The sequence below is a fragment of the Carassius auratus genome, chromosome 15 (assembly GCF_003368295.1).
Source record: "Carassius auratus strain Wakin chromosome 15, ASM336829v1, whole genome shotgun sequence".
NCBI classification, from domain to species: Eukaryota; Metazoa; Chordata; class Actinopteri; order Cypriniformes; family Cyprinidae; genus Carassius; species Carassius auratus.
In genome coordinates this window covers 5778923-5801724 of record NC_039257.1, presented here as the reverse complement: position 1 = coordinate 5801724, position 22802 = coordinate 5778923, and the positions used below count along the sequence as shown (strand labels likewise).

Sequence of the window (22802 nt, the reverse complement as noted above, 5' to 3'; positions counted from 1 at the left end):
TGCGAAAACAGGGCAGAGATTTGAAACGCAGTTAGAAGAGTTGTTGACAGTCCAACAGAAAGATTTGTGCTGTAAACCGTTGGGGCTGAATATGATTTTATATCAAGGTAAATGCACATTTTCTGATATCTGTGAGGACAGCTGTGTCTGGGTATTCTGGAAGGAATAGCTCACCAGAAATGAAAATTTGGCCATCCAGGATTCTGTAGAAAGCATTATTGTGAATATAGGGCTTGTATTTTAACCAGAAGCAACAGTTTAAATGTAAAAAAAAATGCACATCTTGATGGGTTTGTTGTTTCTTACAAACATGCTGCTTTTAGCTTCACAAGACAGAACTTGATGAACTGTATTTGTTTGGATCACTTGCGGATTATTGTAATGTTTTTATCAGCTGTTTGGACTCTTATTTTGACGGCACCCATTCACTGCAGAGGATCCATTGGTGAGCAAATAATGTAATGCGGAATTTCTCCAAATTATTCTGATTAAGAAACACATGTATCTGTGTCTTGAATGGAATGAGGGAAATTCACAGAAAGTATTTACATTTACATTTACATTTAATCATTTAGCAGACGCTTTTATCCAAAGCGACTTACAAATGAGAACAATAGAAGCAGTCAGGTCAACAAGAGAACAACAACAGAATACAAGTGCCATGACAAGTCTCAGTCTAGTATAGAACGCATAGCCAGGTGTATATACTTTTTTTTTTTTTTTTTAATTACATGAAAAAGACAAGAAAAGGAAAAGTACTGGTGTAAGAAGGTTTTGTGTGGACTGTTGCTTTAAATAACTAACTCCCAAAATACCAAAGGCAACAACTACATGGCCTACTGTAAGTTTATAAGTAGATGTCTTTTGTTTGTTTGTGTGTGTATTCAGTCTGATACAGGATGGAACAGACCTGAGACCGAACAGCAGCACCAGTTTGTTGAATCCAGGTCGCTTTGACTTTGAGGTGTCGGATTGTTTTCTTCTGGGTTGTCCTCTTGGATTGGTGCTTGCAATGAGACGCACTGTGCTTCCAGCTGTCCAGGGTTGGTGTGGAAATTCTCTAATTAATATTTAGGGCACATTTTCCACTGAATACATTCCTGTTATGTTTTCTTCCTCCTCTATCATATTCACGATTAATTTTGACAGCTTTTTCTTTTCTCTTTATCCTGCAGTGTCTCAGCTCCGGCCTGCATGTTCACAGATCTTCAACCTGTTTTACCCCTCTGACCCGTCGGCCTCTAGACTCGAGCCGTTGCTGCACTCCCAGTTCCACAAACTGCCTCCGTTCCCTGTGCCCCGCTACCAGCGTTATCCTCTGGGAGACGGTCGTTCCAACCTTATCGGTGAGTGAGATATCCCGTCGAGAATCAATTATACTGTACGCCGCTAAACCACATGCACAAATAAAGTGCAGTATTCACTCATTTGTTTCTTTTGTTATGATTCATAATTGCTTTATCACAGTAATGCGCTTATCTTGGGTTGCCAAATTGTCTCTGTGTGCTATTTTGAGGAATTATTCTGGTTTTGCTGTTAACAAGGTGTTCTGGGGAAGAAACTACACAGGATGTTTCTCAACCTCCTCCTTTCCCAGTCAGACAACTGCTAACCTGAGCAATACTGTGCCCCCCTTTTGTCCCCCTTACATTCTTTTACTCCCTGTCAGATTCCCTGGAGTTTTACCAAGTTCTGCAGGCTGGTGTCTCGCTCTGTAATGAGGTCCTGATTTATTTAGAGCATATTTTATCCTGCTTTGCAGACATATTTAACTTGCTTGTCATCCATTTTAGGCTTGTTCTATATTCTAGGCTAGGCTTACAACTAGGACAAATATTATTGAGCTAATGTATCCTTAAGAAACAATTCAATGACAGAAATAACGAATCTGGTTTAGTACTATTTCTTAATATTTTGAATTAGCTTTTAATTTTAGTTTTAGTTTAAGATTTCATTATTTGTTTGTTTCTTTCTATTTTGCTTATATTGATTTTTTTCAGCTTTAATTTGAGTAATTTTAATAATTTTAAAGCAATTTCAGTCGGTTAGTGCTTGTATTCACGTTTCCATGTAGTTCACAAACACACACTAAATAACACACACTTAAAAGTTTAGAAAATGAAAATGTATTCAAAAACAAACTGAAATAATGAATAGTAAACACCATTTGAAAATGCTTAAGAATGATAATCTCAAGGAACATAACTCCACTTTAAATATGATGTGTAAATGAGCTGTTTTTAAGATCATTTGACAGGAAAGCAAATACATAAAGTATTAACTGTGAAACCTTTACAACCCTTATCAACACAATGCAACAGAGACAGGCATCAGCCATTGAGTGGAAACAGTCTGTGTCTCACAGGAAATCTGACACTGACTTTTAATTATATCAAGTCTCACTCTGCTGATCATAGGCGAAGAATGTCACAATATTTGTTAGATACCCAGGCGTGGATGTGACTAATTTAATGCATGCGCGCACACACCGCACACACATGCTCTGTTTTTAATGCAGTACTTAATAATTGCCATCCTAATGGAGTATCTCTGGAGCAGCCTCCCATGTGTAGGGTTCTTCCATTATGAATCATTACTGATTTACTCAGCGGGCCTTTAATGTGAGAAATGTATCTGATATCCATCTGTTTTCGTGTTTATGCTGTTCCTGTGCACTTGGATTGATTCATTTCATTTGGCAGATGACTGGAAATCCGGAGCCATTCATTTCAAGTAGCTGGAAACTGGGGACCGCGATCCCAAATCCATATGTGTAGCGACATCATAGAGTTCCCTTTCTCATTACGCTGAAGAGCAGCCTGATTCTTTCCACTGAACTCTGTTTTTCTTTCATCTCCGCATTGCCTTCAGCCCCTCATGCCCAGAGCTCATATACCACCTCGCCCTCGTCTCAAAGGTCCCTCGTGTTATTCTACAGCGTAGTTGTAAATGCTGTGCCTTAGTCTTCAATCTTCTCAGAGTTGCCCAGTCGTTTTATAAGTCATGCTAAGCTAGTATTTTGAGCAAGACCTTTTGCTCAGTTTATCTAGCCTTTTGTGTTTCAGAGCGTTGTCCTTTTTTGTTCTTAAAGTTGAATGCCGCTACGTCTCTTACCTCTAGTCATGTCTCCAGACTAAAACTTGCTTCTAAAGTGTTTCAAATATTGCACATACACTCAGTATGTAAAGTTTATTGAAAGCACGGTCTTGCTCTGACTGTTCTGTGTACAGCACATGGGGCATTGAATATGCTCTTTAGTTCATTAAGTGTATATCTATTTATTTTGCCACTGATTAATTCGCAATCACTAAAATCTTTTGTGATGAAAAAAGATGTAAAAGCATGTCTACGTACCATTTGAAATAAAGTATTGCCGTAATAATGATTAATAGCATCTAAAATAAACGTTTTTGTTTACATGATATATGTGTGCATACTGTGTATATTTATCATGTAAATATAAATACACACACCACTCTCTCTGTTGCTCAAGTATCACTTAAGTATTATTGAATGGGTGATTCATGGACTTAGGAAGTGGCTGTTTGATTGTATGTTTTCAGTTATCCTCCTTGATGTATTTTCATTGCATCTGTGCTTTCTAGCTGTACACAAGTCAAGTGTTTGTTCATTTGTCAAACTAATCTCTCACTCAAATGTTTTTGTCAGTGTCATGATCACACCAGAATGTTTGCTACCATTTGTATGCATGCTTCGTCTTGGTAAGAATGAGTGGGATTGTTGTAAAAAGCCCATTGCTCACGTTAATAGATGGCTTTGGTAACACTAATGAACTCTGTATGGAAAGTGTGATCAGTCTCCCAGCCTGTTCCTCATGTCTGCATAAAGAGCAGTCGTCTTTCCTGTGTTCATCCGGGTTTAGTGTAATGGCGCTGTTGGATTCCAGTCCACGCTTTCTGAAGAAAGAGCTCCTGTGAATTTGTATTCTGTACCTGGCTCCAGGGCCTTTAGTGACATGAGAAATTAAGCAGCGTCCTGTGCCCAGCAAAAACTCCTCGGAAAAGGTCAAGCTGAGAGACCGTGGGGGCTAACTCTGCAAAACTGTACCCAGATAGGAGAGTTTGGCTCTCTGGAGCATTTTGCAGCTTGCTGCTACAGTTGGAGCGGGCATAAGCAGATTCAGAACACGCTTTAGCCAAGCTCTCAGAGATGTCAGCATGACTGGAAAGCAATAAAATCGCAGAGGCTTGTTCTGATGACCAGCACTGATAGGGCTTCCCTTGCTTAGAATTCACACCTAGCCTCGGTATCATGCTCTCTGTCCACCAGCCCTCCACCCTGCTCATCTCCAAGCTATTAATTTACCCTTTTTCAGACCCCTATTACCAGGGTCATACCAATCATTATAACTTGCCTGATCCCCTGTTTGGGAGGGTGGGGTAAAATGTGTCAGTTCATGAATGACAAACTGGGCATAATTATTATTACAAAAACATAGAGAATTGTTTCAAATTTTTTAATATTCTGAATATTAATTATTTAATTGGCATGAACTTTATATATTCATTTGTTTCTGTTTTTTTATTTTTTTACTATTTTCTCTCTATCTATCTGTTTATCTATCTATGTATCTATCTATCTTTTTATATATATATATATATATATATATATATATATATATATATATGTATATGTATGTATATATATATATATATATATATATGTATATGTATATATGTATATATGTATGTGTGTGTGTGTGTGTAATGTTTATTTTGCTTTATATAGATTTTTATTTGTATTATTATTATTATTATTATTTAATTTTAACATCCATGTTTAAAAATTGTTGCTACAGTGTTTTAGGAGGCGTGATGGACATTCATTCATTCAAGTTTAGTTTTAAAGCTTTCTATTCACCTTTTTTTTTTATTATTAAGAATGAGCATGGCCATTTGTGCATTTTATGGGTCTGGCTCATAGACCGTATAAAACATGGAGGTAGTTTCCATGACGTCAACTGTAGGGGTCTGAAGAGCCTTTTTGAAGCCCAAACTGGGTGGAGCCAGTCGTCGCCATCTTGGTGGTCTGTCACTCATTGATAAACAAAAGAGAGCAAAGACATGGGACGTGGGTGGAGCTAATAGTGACCATAGTGACAGCAGCAGAAATCCACCTGTCACTCAAGCGGCCACGCCCTTAATTATGCAGCAATTTAAGGCTTAATATAATTTAAACGGATGAGTTTAAAAAATCATCCCCCTCACAGTTGTCATGAAGGGCAAAATGATATTGCAGACTGGTATATCTTACCATATTATTTTAATGTATTATCTTGATTATGATCGAACTGGTTTGTAGTGCAAACAGTTTTACTGTCTACTGCACTTTGTTGTTCTTCTCGTTATTTCCCTGCTGTGGCTAATGAACCAGAAGTCTTGCACATTCATAGAAAATGGCTTACTTCAGAATTGAAAAATAATTAAGATATATGACTGTATTTGTGACAACTAAGCATTTAAACCATACTTGCCATACTTGTGAAAAGATGCTGATATGATCTGTATCCCACTTTTCAGTGACTGTCATCATGATTGAAACCCTGGCCATTTGCGAGCCCATGGCAGTGGCAAATAAGAGAAGCCAATTGCTGGAATGACAGAGGAGGGTGATCTTCACCACCTGTAGTGGTCAGTGGCTCACAGCTGCCAATGTGACACACACATACATTCTGGCTCACACGTGCATGTGGTTGTGCCTATAATGTGGGCCAGCCTAATGGGTTGTTTTCTGCACCGGCTGCTGGACTAATGAAAATAGATTCAATTTACCCCTGTCAGAAATAACAGGCCATGTGTGCACGAGGCAGCAGGCATATAAAAGGACAGATTAGCCAAGGTGGACACTTACAGAATTTCTGCCTGGATGTCATTCAGTGTTCTCAAAGAGGGAGGAAAGGAGAGCGCTTGATCCCTGTCAGGAAGCATTTAGGGCCATTGCACAAACATAGTTTGACGTTGTGGTGAGTTATATTGAGAGTGAAAGGGAGGCTTTTGTTGTTTTGGTTGTGGAGTGGCTGAGGGTTTTATCAATTCAATTTAAACAGAGTCCTCTGGGGTCATGGTGGGGTGTTGTCTAGAATCATCCCAGTTCTCTTTCTTTCTGTCTTTCTAACATACAAACACGTATTGCATATTCATTTATATCCAAAAGCTTTTCATGAGGTCAAAGGAAATCTATAAAATGAGGAAAATTATCACATATCAGTTATTACTTTTTTAACACACACACACACACACACACACACACACAAACACACATGAATAGTTATATACACACAAACACACACACATATTTTTAATATTCACATATATAATTATCATTTAAGTTTTTGAGATCAAATGAAAAATAAAATCTAGAGAATTATTGTATTATTGGAGGTTTGCATTTCCTAGATATTTTTTCCAAATTAATTATTGAAACCAATACTAAAAATACTTAAAAGCTATGGATGTGTTAACCTCAAAAATAAGTCAAGAAATATTGGTATTAAACGACTCATTCTATTGACAACCCTAGTTCCATGTAATCATTTCACTTGTTCTAAGGTATTGATTTTTATCGGTACCAGAGGGAGATATTGTGCCAAAATCAATATTCTGATATTGATCCAACACTAATTTACATATCTCTCTTTCACCACCCTGATCTGTTTTTTTTTTTCCTGCAGTCGATGAGATCCACAGCTACCCTGACGTTTTCCTGCCCGGTAGCAAGGTTCCGGTGGGTGCTCCGCACTCCTCCTCTCCACAGACGGAGCATAGCGCAGGTGGGCGGGTGGGCGGCGAGGTCCGCAGGTCCAGTTTGACCAGCATGGACAGCCAGTTATCGGGCTGCTGGGAGAGCAGGCTGAGCAGCACCGTCACCAACAGTGAGTGGGCAGCGGGTGGGCGAGCTCCGGGCACAATATTAAACGCTCTTACTGACTTTATCTAAAGTTTTTTTGATCTTTTGTCAGACTCCGTACTGCACAAACCTCATAATTAGACATGCTTTTTGCTCTCAAGCCAAGCAATGCAGCGTTAGCGGCTCTCTGTGCTGCCAAAAGCCCGGCTGCAGTGTATTTAACTCTTTTCAAGTAGATCATATCTCAGCTACAGAGCAAGGACATAATGGCAGTTATTAGTCTAAAACATGGCGGGTTTGTTGGCACTGAATTATTCTTACAAGATCTGTCCGTCTCTAACGAGATGTATGTAATGATACAGTGTGCCATAATGTATAGCATTATTCTCTATTATATATGAGCATAAAAACGGTCTTAAATGTGGGGAAACGCATTAAAAAGCTCTGGTTTATGAATATTAATTAGGTGACAGTGTCCTCTCAATTAAAACGTATGTGTGTTGCAAGGTATCTGCTTTTTCACTACTGTGATTCTTTAATCTTTAAAGAAATCTTACTGATTTCAAACAATTGTGAACAATTGTTTAGTTTATATAAACCATATACCAGTAGTTTGTTTTTGTGTATGTGATAGTTTCCAGCAACTGGTGGGGTACTAAGCGGTTGGATTATGCTCTGTACTGTCCGGACGTCCTGACAGCATTCCCTACAGTGGCTCTCCCTCATCTGTTCCACGCTTCGTACTGGGAATCCACCGATGTGGTCGCCTTACTTCTGCGACAGGTACACTTATAGCCATTTATTGAACACTGGGAGCAAAGCTCAAAATTGTTTTCCATTTTGCTAGGAGACAGTAACACCTCAGATCTTCCCGAGCTGTGTAGAGGGCCATCCTGAACTTCATAGGAGTTTGCCATAGCCATTGTTTATTTTTTTTGTTTTATTGTGCATCTTTCAGGTCAAAACTTTCAGACTCCCTGACTATGCTCTCCCCATGCCAGAGAAATCAAATAAGTACTACGTGACAAGACTGCATGCCTTGCCTTTTACCAAAGAAAGATTTTAGATAGCCTGTTCTCACAACCTCTGTCTGTACTCTATCAAAAGAATCCCTTTCTCTCTGTCTTTTGTGTTGGTAATTTCGATTCAGCCAAAGGACTCTACTTTATTCTAAATGCCTTTTTTATTCATATCAGCAGTACCTCTGGCTGAGAGACAAATGTGGCACATCCTTCACTTACAGAGACTTTTGAAGATCAGATCACAGATGTAGTTCTCAATGCAGATGTACACGGCCTTCACTTTAGAGTGTCAAATGCAAATGGCACCTCTTATTAAATTCATCCTTAGGAAGCGGCCTCGGCACAGGTGGAAAGGAAGTAGTCAATTTAGGCAAATCATAGACCAATCTATCTTTTTGAATGCAGTTCCTTCATAATTGTTTCTGTCTGCGTGAAGGAGAGAAATAGAGCTGACAAGAGTTTCAGCTTGCAGTGTTTGATTTTGGTGTCACACGCCAGATAGTGTTGTTATCTATGTGCAAATTTTTTCCTTTGGGTTTTTTATGTTTTATGTATTTGGTTTAATATGTTTGCACTCTCCTTATTTCATTTTGCATTCCTCAGGGCTTACTAAATGGAAAGCTATCATTGAAGATGGCATTATGACATGATTAAGTCATTACATACCACTTATACATTTCAAAATGTCACATGAAATGGCTAAGCCTTGCCAAAGTGTGTACAATCATTCAGAGAAATAAATATGGGTTGTTCAGTATGAAAAAACTAGGATTTTTTGACATGTGACAATGTTATTTGACTATTTATAGCATTTATTCATATTTTGAATGACCTTTTGTGTTTATGTTGCACTTTTCATTTTAATTATGGTAATTATCTCATTGGTCCAGCCACTTCATCCACATGACTCTGTTTTATTGCTGTGACTGTAATATCAATTTGAATTGAAAAATGATCACTTGGGTCTTATGATTCAATGTCACTTGAGTTCGGTTAATGCCTCCACTGACAGTATGCAGTAAACACCTTTGTCGAAGTCAAGGTTTGACATGATTTTTCAAAGATTTAGATCCTCAAGTGCCGCTATCACAAATCCTAAAATCTTAATAGCAACACAAAAGACTAATAAAAATGATCCTCTTGCTCCAGCTCAAATGTTACAGCAACAAAGATGTTTTATCTACACCTGAATCCACTGAGTTTTTTTTTTTTTTACCGACGTCATAAAGATTGCTTTTGATTGTAGGTGTATTTCTCACTGTAGCTAGTTACATTAAAGCAGGAAACAGATAAAATGACAAATTTTGTATTTCATCTGAAGAGTTAATACCTGCATTCTGATTCAATCTGACCTGTGCAGTAGCAGCATTTAAAGAATGTTGTGTTGTTTATCCTTGGGGGAAATAGCTTTTCTTATTATTTACGCTTGGATGGAAAATGATTACAACTTGACTATTCATCCCTTAAGAAAATAGGACAATACTGCTTATTCATAGTTGGATTTAACACCACATACTACACATTTTATTACCCAATTTCTATCAAGGATAATGTGCAGATACTACCTGTACTGCAAGTCATTTGTAGTCCAACATCTTATCATCTGTCTCGACCAAATAACATGTTTGTGAACCTAGGGAAGCCAGGAAACCTGTTGGCAAACAATTGTAATTCTGTGTTTGCTGCTTCTAATTCCACAGAAATTCCACACTTCGCAATTCCACTTTACTCTCCCTTAGAGGTTGCACAGCCTCATGATAACAATGATTGGTTACTAATGTCTATGTGATTGATTGACAGGTGATGCAATGTGACCATGTGAAAACCCAAGAGATGGACAACTCTGACTCCGCCCCCTTCTCACCTTCAAGTTCGAGAGAGAAGTGGCTACGCAGACGCACACACGTCAAGCTTAGGGTAAGGACAAACAAGGCAGAGCTGACAAAACAAAACATACTCAAACACACACTGGAAAACTTTCGAACATCAGTAAGCTTTGTGTTTTTACCCAGGTAGTTCAACTTGCTCTTCATTATAAGTGTCTGTTGTGATTTAGAGTACATCTCTGTGCATGAAATTTGCTGAGTTATGTTATCCATCAGTTAGATGTCTGTGTGACAGAGGTATCTCTCTCCAGCAGTGTCAGATATTTATTAAGAGCTAATATATGCCTCTTGGAATGTGTTTTTTTTTTTGGTTAATATGTGTGCTTATTGTTTTTCTAAACATATAAAACAGCATTGCATGATATATCAGAACTATATTTGTTATCAGCTGAGTTTTTTTATATATATATCTATATCAGTCAATGTTGAATACTTAAATTCATAATTTAATAAAAGTAGCTGTAGATGTTTTCTTCTGTATTGTGATATGTCCGAGTAAAACAGATTATCGAGAAAAAATAAATAAATAAAAGTAGGCCGTGTACTTTGCTCGATTGTAAGAAACGTGTGGATTTAAAACTGACTAAATGGTTGGAAAAGTCCAGCATTTGTCACCAGAGAGAAGTCTGACATTTCACTGGATAATCCAGAATTTTAATATCAATTTAAAATTGAATCCCTAATAATAATAGTAATTAAAATAATTATCTTGTCTCTATGTTGGAATGTTAAGTATACTGTCTGTGGTCATTGTAGATTTTATTTTTTAATAGCTGTTTCGATTAGGATATTTAAATATCCAAGGAATTTTGTCCCTTTTGAATGGCATCCCCCCCTGGCCAAATTCTGGCTCTGGTCTACAGATTCAGACAGACACACACACACACACACATCACTCGAGTGAAAATGTGGACTGCTGCAGAGTCATTGTAGAAGAACTAAAAATATCCCCCTCTGCCAGGGCTTTGAGTTTCTCAAATGCGGCACAATAGCTCAGTGTGTGTGGGCAGAAATCTGCACCTTACGAAAATAAGCATCACGGCCGGCCTTGATTTACTGCTCGGAGGCACATCAACACAATTACCTAACAGTGCTGCTGAAAACTACTGCCTATGCAGGTTTACAGGGTATTTTAGCACTCGCTTTCAAAAGAACCCACCATAACAACCATAACAAAGACCAATTCTTCCCAGTCCTCCACTGAGGTTAAGTATAGCTCAGTGAAACACTTCTGTGTTATCACCGCTACCTTTTCTTTTCACAGGGAATGGTTTTTTAATCACTCAAGGCCTTGATCTGAAATCGTGGTTATTTCTGCCGCCCACTGAGCCCTTCTGAATGCGCTGATGGCCTCAATAGTATTTGATCAGAGCACTTGCTAGCCTTTCAAGTCAAAGGTGTTTCTATCTAGTCATGTTGTTTTCGAAAGACTCAGCTGATTCCTTTGTGAGATCCTGAATGCTTCTATTTATGTGTATATGCTGCATCATTCTGGCTCGGTAAGCGAGCTGCAAGGCATAAAGTAGGCACCCAATCTGGATCCAATTCACAAGCATACATCCTTTCCTACACAACAACAACATGCTCCTTTGTCGGATTAGCCTTGTGCCTGAAGACCCACTCAGGTGTGTAACCAGCACATTTGGTGGAGTGTTGCTTGTTGGCTGTTTGTGTGTATTTGATGCGTGTTTGTTTGGAAGCCCATCATATGGCAAACATGTATGGGCTCATGCCAAGATGAATTATTGACTGACTTAATCAATATGCAAATGGCTGCAAGCTGGGAAATGTTTAACCGCTTCATTAAATGACAAATCAGTGCAATCAGTCTCATTAGCTTTTGTGGGCTAATGATTTACAGGGCTGTACAGCTCTCTATGTGGGCTCATGCCATACCAACATGATAGCATAATATTAACAGTCACAGTACTTAGATTCTCATTCAATAGTAACCATGGCAAGGAGTTATTTTAAGTGACGTGCACACTAACGTGAGTTTTAACATTTACATGACACTCAAACTTCAGGTGAGATTTTTTTTTTTGGGGGGGGCTTGCTAATTCTAACATTGCTTTGACTATTTCTCATGCTTAGGTTTTTTTCTGATGTATAATAAAATGGCCTCACAACGTCTCATCTGATCGCTGTTGTTCTGCTGAAGTTCTGTCATCATTTGGACATTTACCACACTCATTTGACTGGTTCGAGTCGAACTGGAGTGCGTATCTGAAAAGTTTCCCATTTGATGTGGTTGTAAAGACGTTCTCAGTCTAAATAAACACAATGCTCTCGGCGTTGATAGCCTTGTGGGGTGTGTGCCGCCCCACTCCCCCTCTCGCTCTCCCACCTCGCTTCCTTTCAGCTTTGATCTGTCCAAAAAAATGGCAAAAATAAACACAATTCTTGTCAAGAAAAGATATACAGAAGCAGCAGTTGTGAGTGGGGTGGCCAACCCTAGCTCCGCCTCTGCGTTAATTGCGTAAAAAAAAAAGTGCATATTTTGGTAGCACTAATTACAATTCGATTGTGAATTCAGACGCTGTCTCAAAGCATTGCCTTTGCTCTATAAAGCAGCAGAGTAAAAGCTTCCTCTCTGTGTTTGCCTGCTTCCTCTGCTGGCGTGAAGGTGACTGTGGCCAGTTATTTTCAGGATTTGCATATCTCTGTGTTTTGCTTGCTTTAATTTCCCATTTAAGCACAGCTGCCTCAGCAGGGGCTGTAGGATTTATCTTCACGGAGCTCTGTGTAGAACAGCTTTATCACTGAAATGAAATTTTATTGAAGAAGGGAAGGATTAGCGCGTGACACCCTCTTTTGGAAGTACTTTGTACTGCATACTTATTAAACTGCCCCTTTCACTTTTTCCATCTGTCAGACATGATGCCTGGGCAGTATTATCAGTGTCATTTACGCTTATCATTTGCCTGATTTATTTGTCATAACAGACTCTCTTGTGGCTTTTTCTGTCTGCAGAATGTCACCGCCAACCACAGAGTCAATGATGTCATCGCAACCGAGGACGGCCACCAGACCCTGGTTGGTCGCTTCATGTACGGTCCGCTGGATATGGTGACCCTGACCGGGGAAAAGGTGAGAGAGTGGCATTGTAAATATCTCTACTGTCACTTTTGTTCAGTTTGTTTATTAATATTTAATGCGTCAAATAAAGGAGTGCAATAAATAGCAAAACAGTGCTTAAGTTGTCTACTGACATTTTGGTTTTTTTTGACAACACTAGTGTGCCTCAATAATCGCTCTCCATCTCACTCGCTTCCTCCCACTGTCTGTTTCTTTGTTGTTTTGTCTCTCAGGTCGATGTGTACGTGATGACCAAGCCGCAGTCGGGTCGCTGGGAGCACTTGGACACCGAGGTGACCAACAGCAGTGGCAGAGTGACCTACACCATCCCCAAAAGCAAAAAGCTGGCCGTGGGGGTCTACCCCATCAAAATGGTTGTCAAGTAAGTCATTGGGACCCTGAGGATTACTTGTAATGTATCCAAAATGGCCATGCTCTCAAGGTTGTCTCAGCGGGGATAATTTGCAAGCGTTCAATTGGCACTCATAAAACTCTCACCCTGAGGGCTGAAGGAGAACGACTCCTCACTGTTAAATTGATCTCGGGCTGCATGCCGCATCTTGAGCTTTATCAAGAGCTGGATCTTTGTTCATGTCACTCTTTCCTCACAGGGGTGACCAGACAAGCGCGGAGGCTTTCCTGACGGTCTTGCCGCGGGGGATGGAGTGTGTCGTCTTCAGCATTGACGGTTCATTTGCCGCTAGCGTCTCTATTATGGGCAGCGACCCTAAAGTACGGCCCGGAGCTGTGGATGTGGTCAGGTAACAAATTCACAGGGTGGCTTTTCGTGTAAATGCGTGTGAGAGAGAATCGATGCTTTCATTTCATGCTACGGCAATATTGAAAAGAACCGGCCTGCCGGTGAGGCACAATTGGATTTCATTTAATAGAGAGATAGCAAAGTGCTGATACCAGATATCAGATGGGGTTTGGGATTTACAAATGGACAATCTTGGGTTGTTTCCCAGACTGTCCTTGGGCAAATTTACTGCGTTGTCAAATGCAATCTGTTACTAGACGAACAGGCGTCATGACTATCCAGGAATCGGTCCCCAACTGTTTTTCACCAAGCATTATGGGATTGCTCCGAGGGTAAATGATTGTATTTTGCATGCAGACACTGGCAGGATCTGGGCTACCTGATCATTTACATCACTGGCCGTCCAGACATGCAGAAGCAGAGGGTTGTGTCCTGGTTGTCTCAACACAACTTCCCTCAAGGGATGATCTTCTTCTCGGAGGGTTTGGTGCATGACCCTCTTCGCCAGAAAACCATCTTCCTCAGGAACTTGGTGCAAGAGGTTAGTCTTTTGCTACCATGTCCACATATTTGGTATATGTGGTTCTGAAGTACCTTTTGAACTCTGTAACTGTAAAATATGAATATGCCTGTGTTGAAGTTTTGGGAAGTGTTTCTAAAAAAGGGTTCACTAGACTTTCAGAAATATGCTCTGGTTAAGCTCGGGCACTGTATGAGTCATAGCTTCTTATGTGCACATTTTAAAACAAACAGGATGCTATCAGGATGGAAATAAAAAGCTGTATTCAAGCAATGCTCAATGAGGGATTAAGATTTGGCCTACAATATCCATTTGTTTAATTAACCCTCTTTCAAATGTTATGACATTTATATAGGGTTTGAAATTTGATCAAGAACAAGAGTAAGATAAACAAATACCACAAAACATCAAAGATTTCCTCAAATCCATTGCAAATACTTGCTGGTGCTTTTGCTGTTGGTTTCCCACCAACAATGATGTCACTTGCTTGAGGATGACATCATTGAGGATCTGGCTTTTGTTAGATTTCGTAAGAATTTGTAACATGATGGAAAAAAGAAATGTAAGAAATATTTCACTGTTTTCACAAAAATATTAAACACTGCACCTTTTTTTTTTTTTTTTATAGCAAAAAGTAATATTTCTTGAGCAACAAATCCGCATATTAGAATGATTTCTGTGATCCTGAAAACTGGATTAATTCAGCTTTGCCTTTACAGGAATAAATTAGATTTTAAAATACACTCTAATAGAAAATAGTTATTTCAAATTGTAATAATATTTCATGATATTATTGTTTTTACTGTATTTTTATCAACAACAACAAAAAAATGCAGCTCTGGTAAGCATAAGAGTCTCCCTTTAAAAACATAAACTGACTGACCGCAAACTTTTGAATGGCAAAGTGTACATTTCAAAAACTGTATTTGATGGAGACAGGAAAATATACCACATAGTAGGAATGAAGAGTAAGAATCATTTTTCTTTATTCCTTTATTTCTGCTTCTCTTGGTCAATCTCTCTCAGGCTTGCTTCCTCTGTCTCACGCATGAGTAGTCACACAGGAACTGAGGTGTTTTTGTAGTGAATCCTCAGGGCATCTAATCACACTTTGCCCTTTTCTTATGTTGGCAGTGTCACATTAAAATCAACTGTGCCTACGGCTCCATGAAGGACATTTCCGTCTACAACATGCTGGGCCTCAACCCCCACCAGATATATATAGTAGGACGGCCCTCTAAGAAGTACCAGAATCAGTGCCAGGTTAACTTTGATTGTTCCTTGTCTTTCATTCCATTTCCACCATAACTGGTCACAATTAATCTAGTTTCCTCTAAAATCTTTTTTTATGTCTTCTGATCTACCACAGTTCCTGAGCGAGGGCTATGCAGTACATCTCTCCTCCCTGCAATTCAGTCACAGAGCCCGGCCCAAGAAGAGCTCTGTGCGAATGGTTCTTCGAAAGGGCTCATTTGGTCTGTCAGCCAAACCAGACTTCCTGTGTAAGCGGACACACCTTCGCCGCACCATGTCAGTGCAGCAGCCTGAGCCACCCATGACACCCAACCCTAAACCAGAGAGAGCTCAGAGCCAGCCCGAGTCGGACAAGGACCATGGGGGTGGAGGGGGTCCAGGCCATGCCATGTGGGCTCGGGGGTCCATGCACCGTGGCGACACCACTCCCTGACCCAAGAGAAACATAGGAGGGATGGAAAAAGGACAGATGGTTATGATCTCTCGGTGGACAGAGCCCAGGTAAGCTTTAGTTTTAAGCCTGTTTGAACAAATCACATTTTGCAATTTTTTTTTATGTAAACATGCTCTATCCAAATACCTGTAATACCGTGTTGAACAGCCCCTTAGGCTTTTTTGTTTTGTCTCTAATGCATAACAAACAGATTTTGTGTGTGGATAGGGCATGACCATGTTTTAAATTTTAGTTAAATTAAAATTTCAAATGAGCGCACATCTAATATTCTCACCGCGGTACCATTGTGCTGTAAAATATTCCTAAATTCAATCTCAGCATCGCTGAATTTGTAACCCTAAATTTGTATTCAGAACCTAGCAAGACCTCAACCCCCACGATATCTGTTTGCAGCCCTCCTTGATGATTTAGCAGCTTTATACCAGCAAATGGAGAAAAAGTGATTAGGGACCAGTGGCTCGACATCCTTCCGAACCTTGCCATTAAATTAGAGGCTACACCTCCTCTAGCTCTGGTTCATTCATAATCAGGACTGTAGAAAAGGCTGAAAAATTATTAATAGAACTTGGGCCTCCCACCGCCTCATCTCCCATCACGCCGTGTAAATCTGAATGCAAATGTGCAACTGAGAGGCTCCTCTGCTGGGCCCGGTGATCCGCAAATAAGAGTGCCCAGACATGCCCCGACTCAAGCGCTCTTCCATTTTGCCAAATAATGTTTGCCTGATGAGATAGATGCCGGCCGCAGCCTGTGTGTGTCTCCTTGGGGAAACCATTTGTAATTTTCTCTGATGATTTTCATAATGAAATAGGTATTTATATATGCGCTCATTGAAGCGTGACTGCTGTGTGAAGCGCTCTTCGATTCACAATCTCTTTCCTCCTTCAACCCCACAGCATCTTTACTCCTTCTGCTGATACTACACCATAAAATAAGACAAACCCCACCTGAGCTGATTAAAACTTCTCAGTGACGTGCCATCCGCATGGATCTGACACAACAATGCACAAACTCTGAGACCCGATGCTTTGTTTTCGGCAGCAGGAGAAGAGGAAATTCAGTTTCTAAATTCAGTTTTATCTGTTCGTGATGCTTTGGAGAACTTTTGGATTTATTTAGCCCTGTACGAAGGCTTCCTCGCATCACCCATCAGGAACAAAGAGGATATTTGATAAGAGAAAACATCAAATTTCCTAACGCCTAAGCAATACGAAGGAAGAGGGAGGGTGAGTATCCCACTGCTTGGACAGGTGGCAGGGCTGACTCCTGCAATAATCCCTCTGTTTTAATATTGCAGGCATTTGTCTGCTCTCTGAGCGTCTGTCTTTGGGCCGCTTGTGGCCAGACGGACTTGCAAAACTGTACATTAACCTTTTGTGCAAGTGTGGTGACCTGGCCTGAACTCTTGTCGCCCCTGTCTCTGTTCAGCCAGAAACAGAGTCTTACATCATTGGCCACTGCTCCTGAACTCCGCCCACTCCTCTGCCAGGTCACGCCGAGACTCGCAGCTCTGGTACACTGCAGAAGCATATTTACAACCATCGGTGGTTCTTTCTGTGATTGTCTCTCACTAGTGTTGTAAATATATAATACAGTAAGTGGCACTGAAGCGAAATGAGTATGTGCAGTGCTCACTCTGCAGTGAAGCATTTTCTTAATTGGTATTTTTGTCTCTTTTCCAGGACAAATATTTCAACATCCTTAAACCAGATTAATTTACACGAAGCGTAAGATTATTTTTCAGACAGTAAATCTGGGGAATAAATAAATAAGTGGAAACACTGATGCAACTGATGAATGCAATTTTCACTAAAACAAATGATTTCTGTGTTAAATAAAACAAAGTGCTTTTGAACTTTCTATTCATCTAATCCTAAAAAAAAGACATATTATGGTTTTCACAAAATGTTAATCAGTTCATTTGTATTCCACACTGATAGTAATAAGAAATGTTTCTTGAGCGGCAAATCAGCGTATTAGAATGATTTCTGAAGGATCATATGACACTGAAGACTGAAGTAATGGCTGCTGAAAATTCCCCTCTTAAAATCCAGCCATAAGAGGCATAAGTTACATTTTAAAATATATTAAAATATAAAACAAATTGTACTGTGTTTTTGATCAAATAAATGGAGACATGATGAGCATAAGATACTTCTTTCATAAACATTATAAAAGCTTACTGACCCCGAACTTTGGACCATTAGTGTAAAAAATAAATATACATTCTCTTATATCTATATTTTGCTTCTCAAGTAAATTTATCTTTTTAAGAATGCTCAAATATTTGGAGTGAAACCCCAGATTTAAAAATCTTTTATAGCACACCTTGAATGGCCAAATAAATAACCATTTTATATTTGTATTGTAAAGTGACTGTGGTTGTCAGGAGGTCTTCGTGTCACATTATTGGTTTTATCGGTACAACAACTTGCGCAAACACAACACCTTGATATTGTTTACATGTAAATCCATCTCACTGGGTACGATGGTCTTGTTGAAGAACGTACTGTACTATATTAGTATTTTAAACTATACTTGAGGACAACCTCGGTGTTACAATAAATTAATATAAATTTACAAAAGACACCATCAGGCCACTATAATGCTGTTGTCACCACGAGGGTGTCCATACTCAATAGTTCTTGTAATGTCACATTTTCCTATCGTAGTTACTGATTTTGGTATTTTGTATGAGGCTGTCTATTGAAAATTGCAGTTGCACTGCGAAAGCATTTATGTAATTTTATTTTGTTGTATATTTAACTTAAAATCTTTATATAACACTAGAGACCGCGTGAAAGTGGGTAGGCATGAGTGTTTTGGTCTGTATCTACTGTATGTGTGCGCATGTCTGTTACATGTGTGCAAGTCTCGTGTGAGTGTTAGTTTGGAGATTTGTTTTGTATTTATTGTAAATATTTTTAATTCCGAGATCGTGCTAGTGGCCTTTTGATCCTCTGATAGTTATAAACTAAGCCTGTAATTTGTGGAGATTTTATAGGCAAACTTTTAAATTCTTTCATGTGTGATCATCGCTGAATTGTCAATATATATGAACGTGTTTTCAGCCTTATCAAGATGTATATTTATTTGTCTGATATCTATATTCTCAGATGGTGTGTGAAAAAAGTATATTTGTATTTTAAAACATGTAAAGTCCATATATTCTTGAGATCATGTATTATTGTGGTATTTGGTCCAGTCGCTCTCTTTCCGTGGACGTGCTTCTGTTGGGCCTATACCGAGCTGTATACTCATTCTTCAATAAATCATTATAAATCCTGCTTGATATATCTGGGTAAACTTTAGCTCTGTCAGTACTGTGAAGACATTTGAAGTTGTGACCTTTTCTCTGACTAGCCAGAAAGGTGAGTTCAGCTCTATCAATTCACACACACAACATCAGAGGAAGCAGATTTCACACTAAATCACTCTGTCAAGAGTTGCAGTGATCTAAATGGGCTATTCCTGTTCTTTAATATGTATCCAAATCCAAAAGCTAATGAAACGATCTGATCACTTTTACGCTGGTATGAACTAAAACACACCAGTCGCTTTTGTCTTTCTCATTCAATTTGTTTGTGTAGTTTAAACCGAGCACAAATAACATCAGTCCTTGAAAGCGACAAATGTGCAGACAACTGGTTTCCAATGAAATTAACTTTTTCTTTCCACCTCAAGGGACAGAGCCGTCTGTGGTCTCTTAAAGTCAGCAGGTGAACAAATGCTCTCAGTGGCTGTCACCATTAATGAATGTAACCCTCTCATTCTTTGGGATGCTATGGAAATGGCCCTTTAATCACAAATCACACACTTTAGCTGATTGATACCCTAGGCATGTGCCGGAGAGGTTGGCATTTGCAAATTGTGTGACCGTATCGCTGGGATTATTGATGGATGCCAGCATTGTTGCATATTTTTTATTGAATGCGTCTTCATTTTGGATTTGCATGGTAATTACTGCTTGAAAATATTGCAGATAATTGCTTGTTTTATCCATAAAATGAGAATTCAAATGAATCACTTTCTTTCTAGAGTGCAAAGCAAAATTCATGTTTATTTTGGTATCATTGGATTGCTTTGAAAAGAAAATGTCCTTTTTTGCTGTTCTGTGTTACTGTGGATTAAGTGATTAAACTATTTGCATTTTCATCTGCTCAGATTTGAACCCAATTTTTCCTTTTATAGAAAAGCCACGGATGTTTTTCGAAGCCAGTGACTATATCTGGAACATCACAAAACCCATTTCATCTGATATTACACTGTAGCTTTAAAAATTAATAATTACACATTAGTGCCTTTCTTTTCATTATTAAGATTGGTCCCCAGCACGACATCATCTATTAGTTACTATTAGCTAATCAAACTCTCAAACACATTATAGATATTATTCCAGTCAAGAGGGCCCAGCAGACCAGCGGTTTCATTACAGCGTTCTTTAAGCATGTAGATTTGTGTGAATCTGGGGCTTTTGAGACTGTTGAGTGACTTCCTGGATGATTTTGGAATGAGTACAAGAGATGTTTTGACCTGACAAGCAAGACTCCGGGAGATAGAGCTTACCCTGAAAGCAGACCTTCTGCAAAATGAAAACAAATACACACTGGTGTTCTCTTGCACAAACTATTAGATGCAGCAGCCCGTCCTATCATAATCCCATATCCTGCCACAGAACATTCTTCAGCTGCAGGGTCCAAGTCCATGAGCCCTAGGGACTAGTTTCCCAATGCAGTCACTGTTGATCATGGGAAAGTCCATGTAGTATCCAGCAGCGTCTCAAGCGAGCTCTTGTTAAAGGCACTGTTCAAATGTTCTGAATCATCATTGTTGTGATAGCTGAAGATATTCAGGATGTTAAAATATTCATAGTGTTTTCAATTGCAATAAGAATTTATATAATTTGCATATCCTTCAATTCTTAAACCAGCCTTTCTGTTGTTTTTGCTTGTTTTGATTTAGCCTGTTCCATTTTTGGTTTATTGTGTTTTTTTATTTTTATTTTATTTTTACTGTAGTACTGTTTTTATATATATATAAAGTAATCTTATTTGTATATTTATTTACTTATTTTATTTGTACTGTGCTTTGTAGCAGATTTTTTTGTTGTTTTTTTCCTTGTCTTTTTCTAATTTTATACTTATTTGAGGAATTTTAATCCTGTGTTGTTTTTTTTTTCTGTTAGTTTGTATTTTGTACTGTGCTTGTGATTTTTGTTTTGCACTGTGGTTTTGTGGAATTTTTTTATTTGTACTGTCAGTGTATTTGTTGTTATTTTTGTTGCATTGTGTTTTGTTTGACTGTTTTGTTTATTTATTTATTTATTTTCATTTAGATGTGACTTATTTTGCTTTGTTTGTTAATTTCTTCTCTACGTTTCGAATGTTTTTTTTCTTCATTCTCACAGGCACCTCATTGGACTCTGCCTTCAACCTAAGCATGAATATAACTTGAAAGTCATATCTTTTGTGGTTTTAGATGACATGACTTCATCCAGCCTTACAGTAATGTGTAACCTATTCTATTAGATGCTGAAATAGTTGTGGTGAATCATTCAGATGATTCAGCCATGCTTCTTGAGACAGCTCATAATTTGACATAAATTCCAACCAGAAAAATAGCTATTAAATCGTCTATTCCATCTATGATGCCTGGAAACCAGTGATGAAATATGTTCGTGGAAACTACTATTTACATATTTTATTTTAGGATTCATGAGCTACGATCCTGGAATTGTGGCGCATCTGTTATATGTACTTTCATGACTTGAGGGGAAAACAACTCATACATTTGATGTATATTGCGAGGAGCTAATTTTGTGAAGAATAATCTGAACTGGTAACTAATATGTTTTTTGTTTTGTTTTTTTTTTTCATCAAGGAAATAATGGCCATAGACCAAGGGTCTGAAAAGCAGTTTGACCTATTCTCTTGCTGTCACTCTAGTGCATACAAAGACACTTTGGAGAAGAAAGTGGCAGATGAAATAAATTCTATTAAAGATTTTTGTGCCACAGTTGAAAGCCTCAGGGAATTTAATGTGACACGTGACCGCTCTGGTTCAAAGCGTAACCATCCACCAGCCTGACACTGAGGGTTAGCATGTACAGAACAGCCTCAATCACTGTTACCGCTTTCATTCTCTAGAGAGGATGTGCACTATGTACTAGCCTTTCTGACTGCATAACAATCAATATATTGCAGTGTTAACCACAAAGCAACAGGGCCGTTTTTACGTCATTCAAACCAATTATCTTTAAAATGGTCTAGACAGGACAATAAGAGGTTCCCATCACCTCCACACAGGGCTTACAGTATTTGTCCTTCTTCATTAGATGGAGACTGTGGATTCTGTCTTAAGTGGCAGGTGAAAGTGACCTGGTGATCTTCTAAGGTCAGATTCTTTCCTCCCATTTGTTCCCTCTCCAGGAAGCTAGTTCGTTTGTGTTCAGTTGAGGTAACCATAAAAGAAATACAACAAAAGGTTGAAAAGTTTACGCAAACACTGTCTGCTTTTTCTTTCTCTCCATACTTTTTGAGAGTGTGATTGCATAATTTCATTAAACCATCTGCCAAACAAGAAACCACTTCTGGTAACAACATATGCCAAAGCTGTATATACTGGTTAGGAAACAATTTAAAGGCATTACTGATTTGAAATGGGAAGCATTTTTGGGTGCACATAGATATTTTTTGCTGTAAGAATAATGCTGAGTTTATTATGTCTGTTTTATCCTTGCAATAGGGATAATAATCTGACTTTTTTTTCCTAGACACGTCCTGACTGGGATGGCTGAAGTGCCTTAAAATGTTAGGGCTGAGCTTTATTTCCCTATTGTTTTAAATATTTGCTGAAAGATAATGACTGTTCAGCCAGTGCATTGTTCATAACCAGTCGTCACGTGTAAGGTGATGCGGGATGGGGTTTCAGTGAATGGTCGTAAACTGTGTGATATAAAATC

At 38.8% G+C, this 22802-nt stretch overlaps 1 protein-coding gene across 2 annotated transcripts in view; it reads left to right on the top strand.

Moving 5' to 3' along the window:
* Positions 1–19128, top strand: part of LOC113114831 (membrane-associated phosphatidylinositol transfer protein 3-like) — a 73774-nt gene extending 54646 nt beyond the window's left edge. For both annotated transcript variants that reach the window (XM_026281885.1, XM_026281884.1), the window contains exons 9-20: positions 889–1043; positions 1176–1346; positions 6692–6892; positions 7502–7650; positions 9690–9806; positions 12749–12865; positions 13087–13235; positions 13465–13614; positions 13971–14154; positions 15268–15396; positions 15503–15888; positions 16738–19128. In XM_026281885.1, coding sequence (XP_026137670.1) covers positions 889–1043; positions 1176–1346; positions 6692–6892; positions 7502–7650; positions 9690–9806; positions 12749–12865; positions 13087–13235; positions 13465–13614; positions 13971–14154; positions 15268–15396; positions 15503–15820 — 1840 coding nt within the window. In that variant the 3' untranslated portion in view covers positions 15821–15888; positions 16738–19128. The remainder of the gene's footprint in view (positions 1–888; positions 1044–1175; positions 1347–6691; positions 6893–7501; positions 7651–9689; positions 9807–12748; positions 12866–13086; positions 13236–13464; positions 13615–13970; positions 14155–15267; positions 15397–15502; positions 15889–16737) is intronic.
* The last annotated feature ends 3674 nt before the right edge of the window (positions 19129–22802 follow it).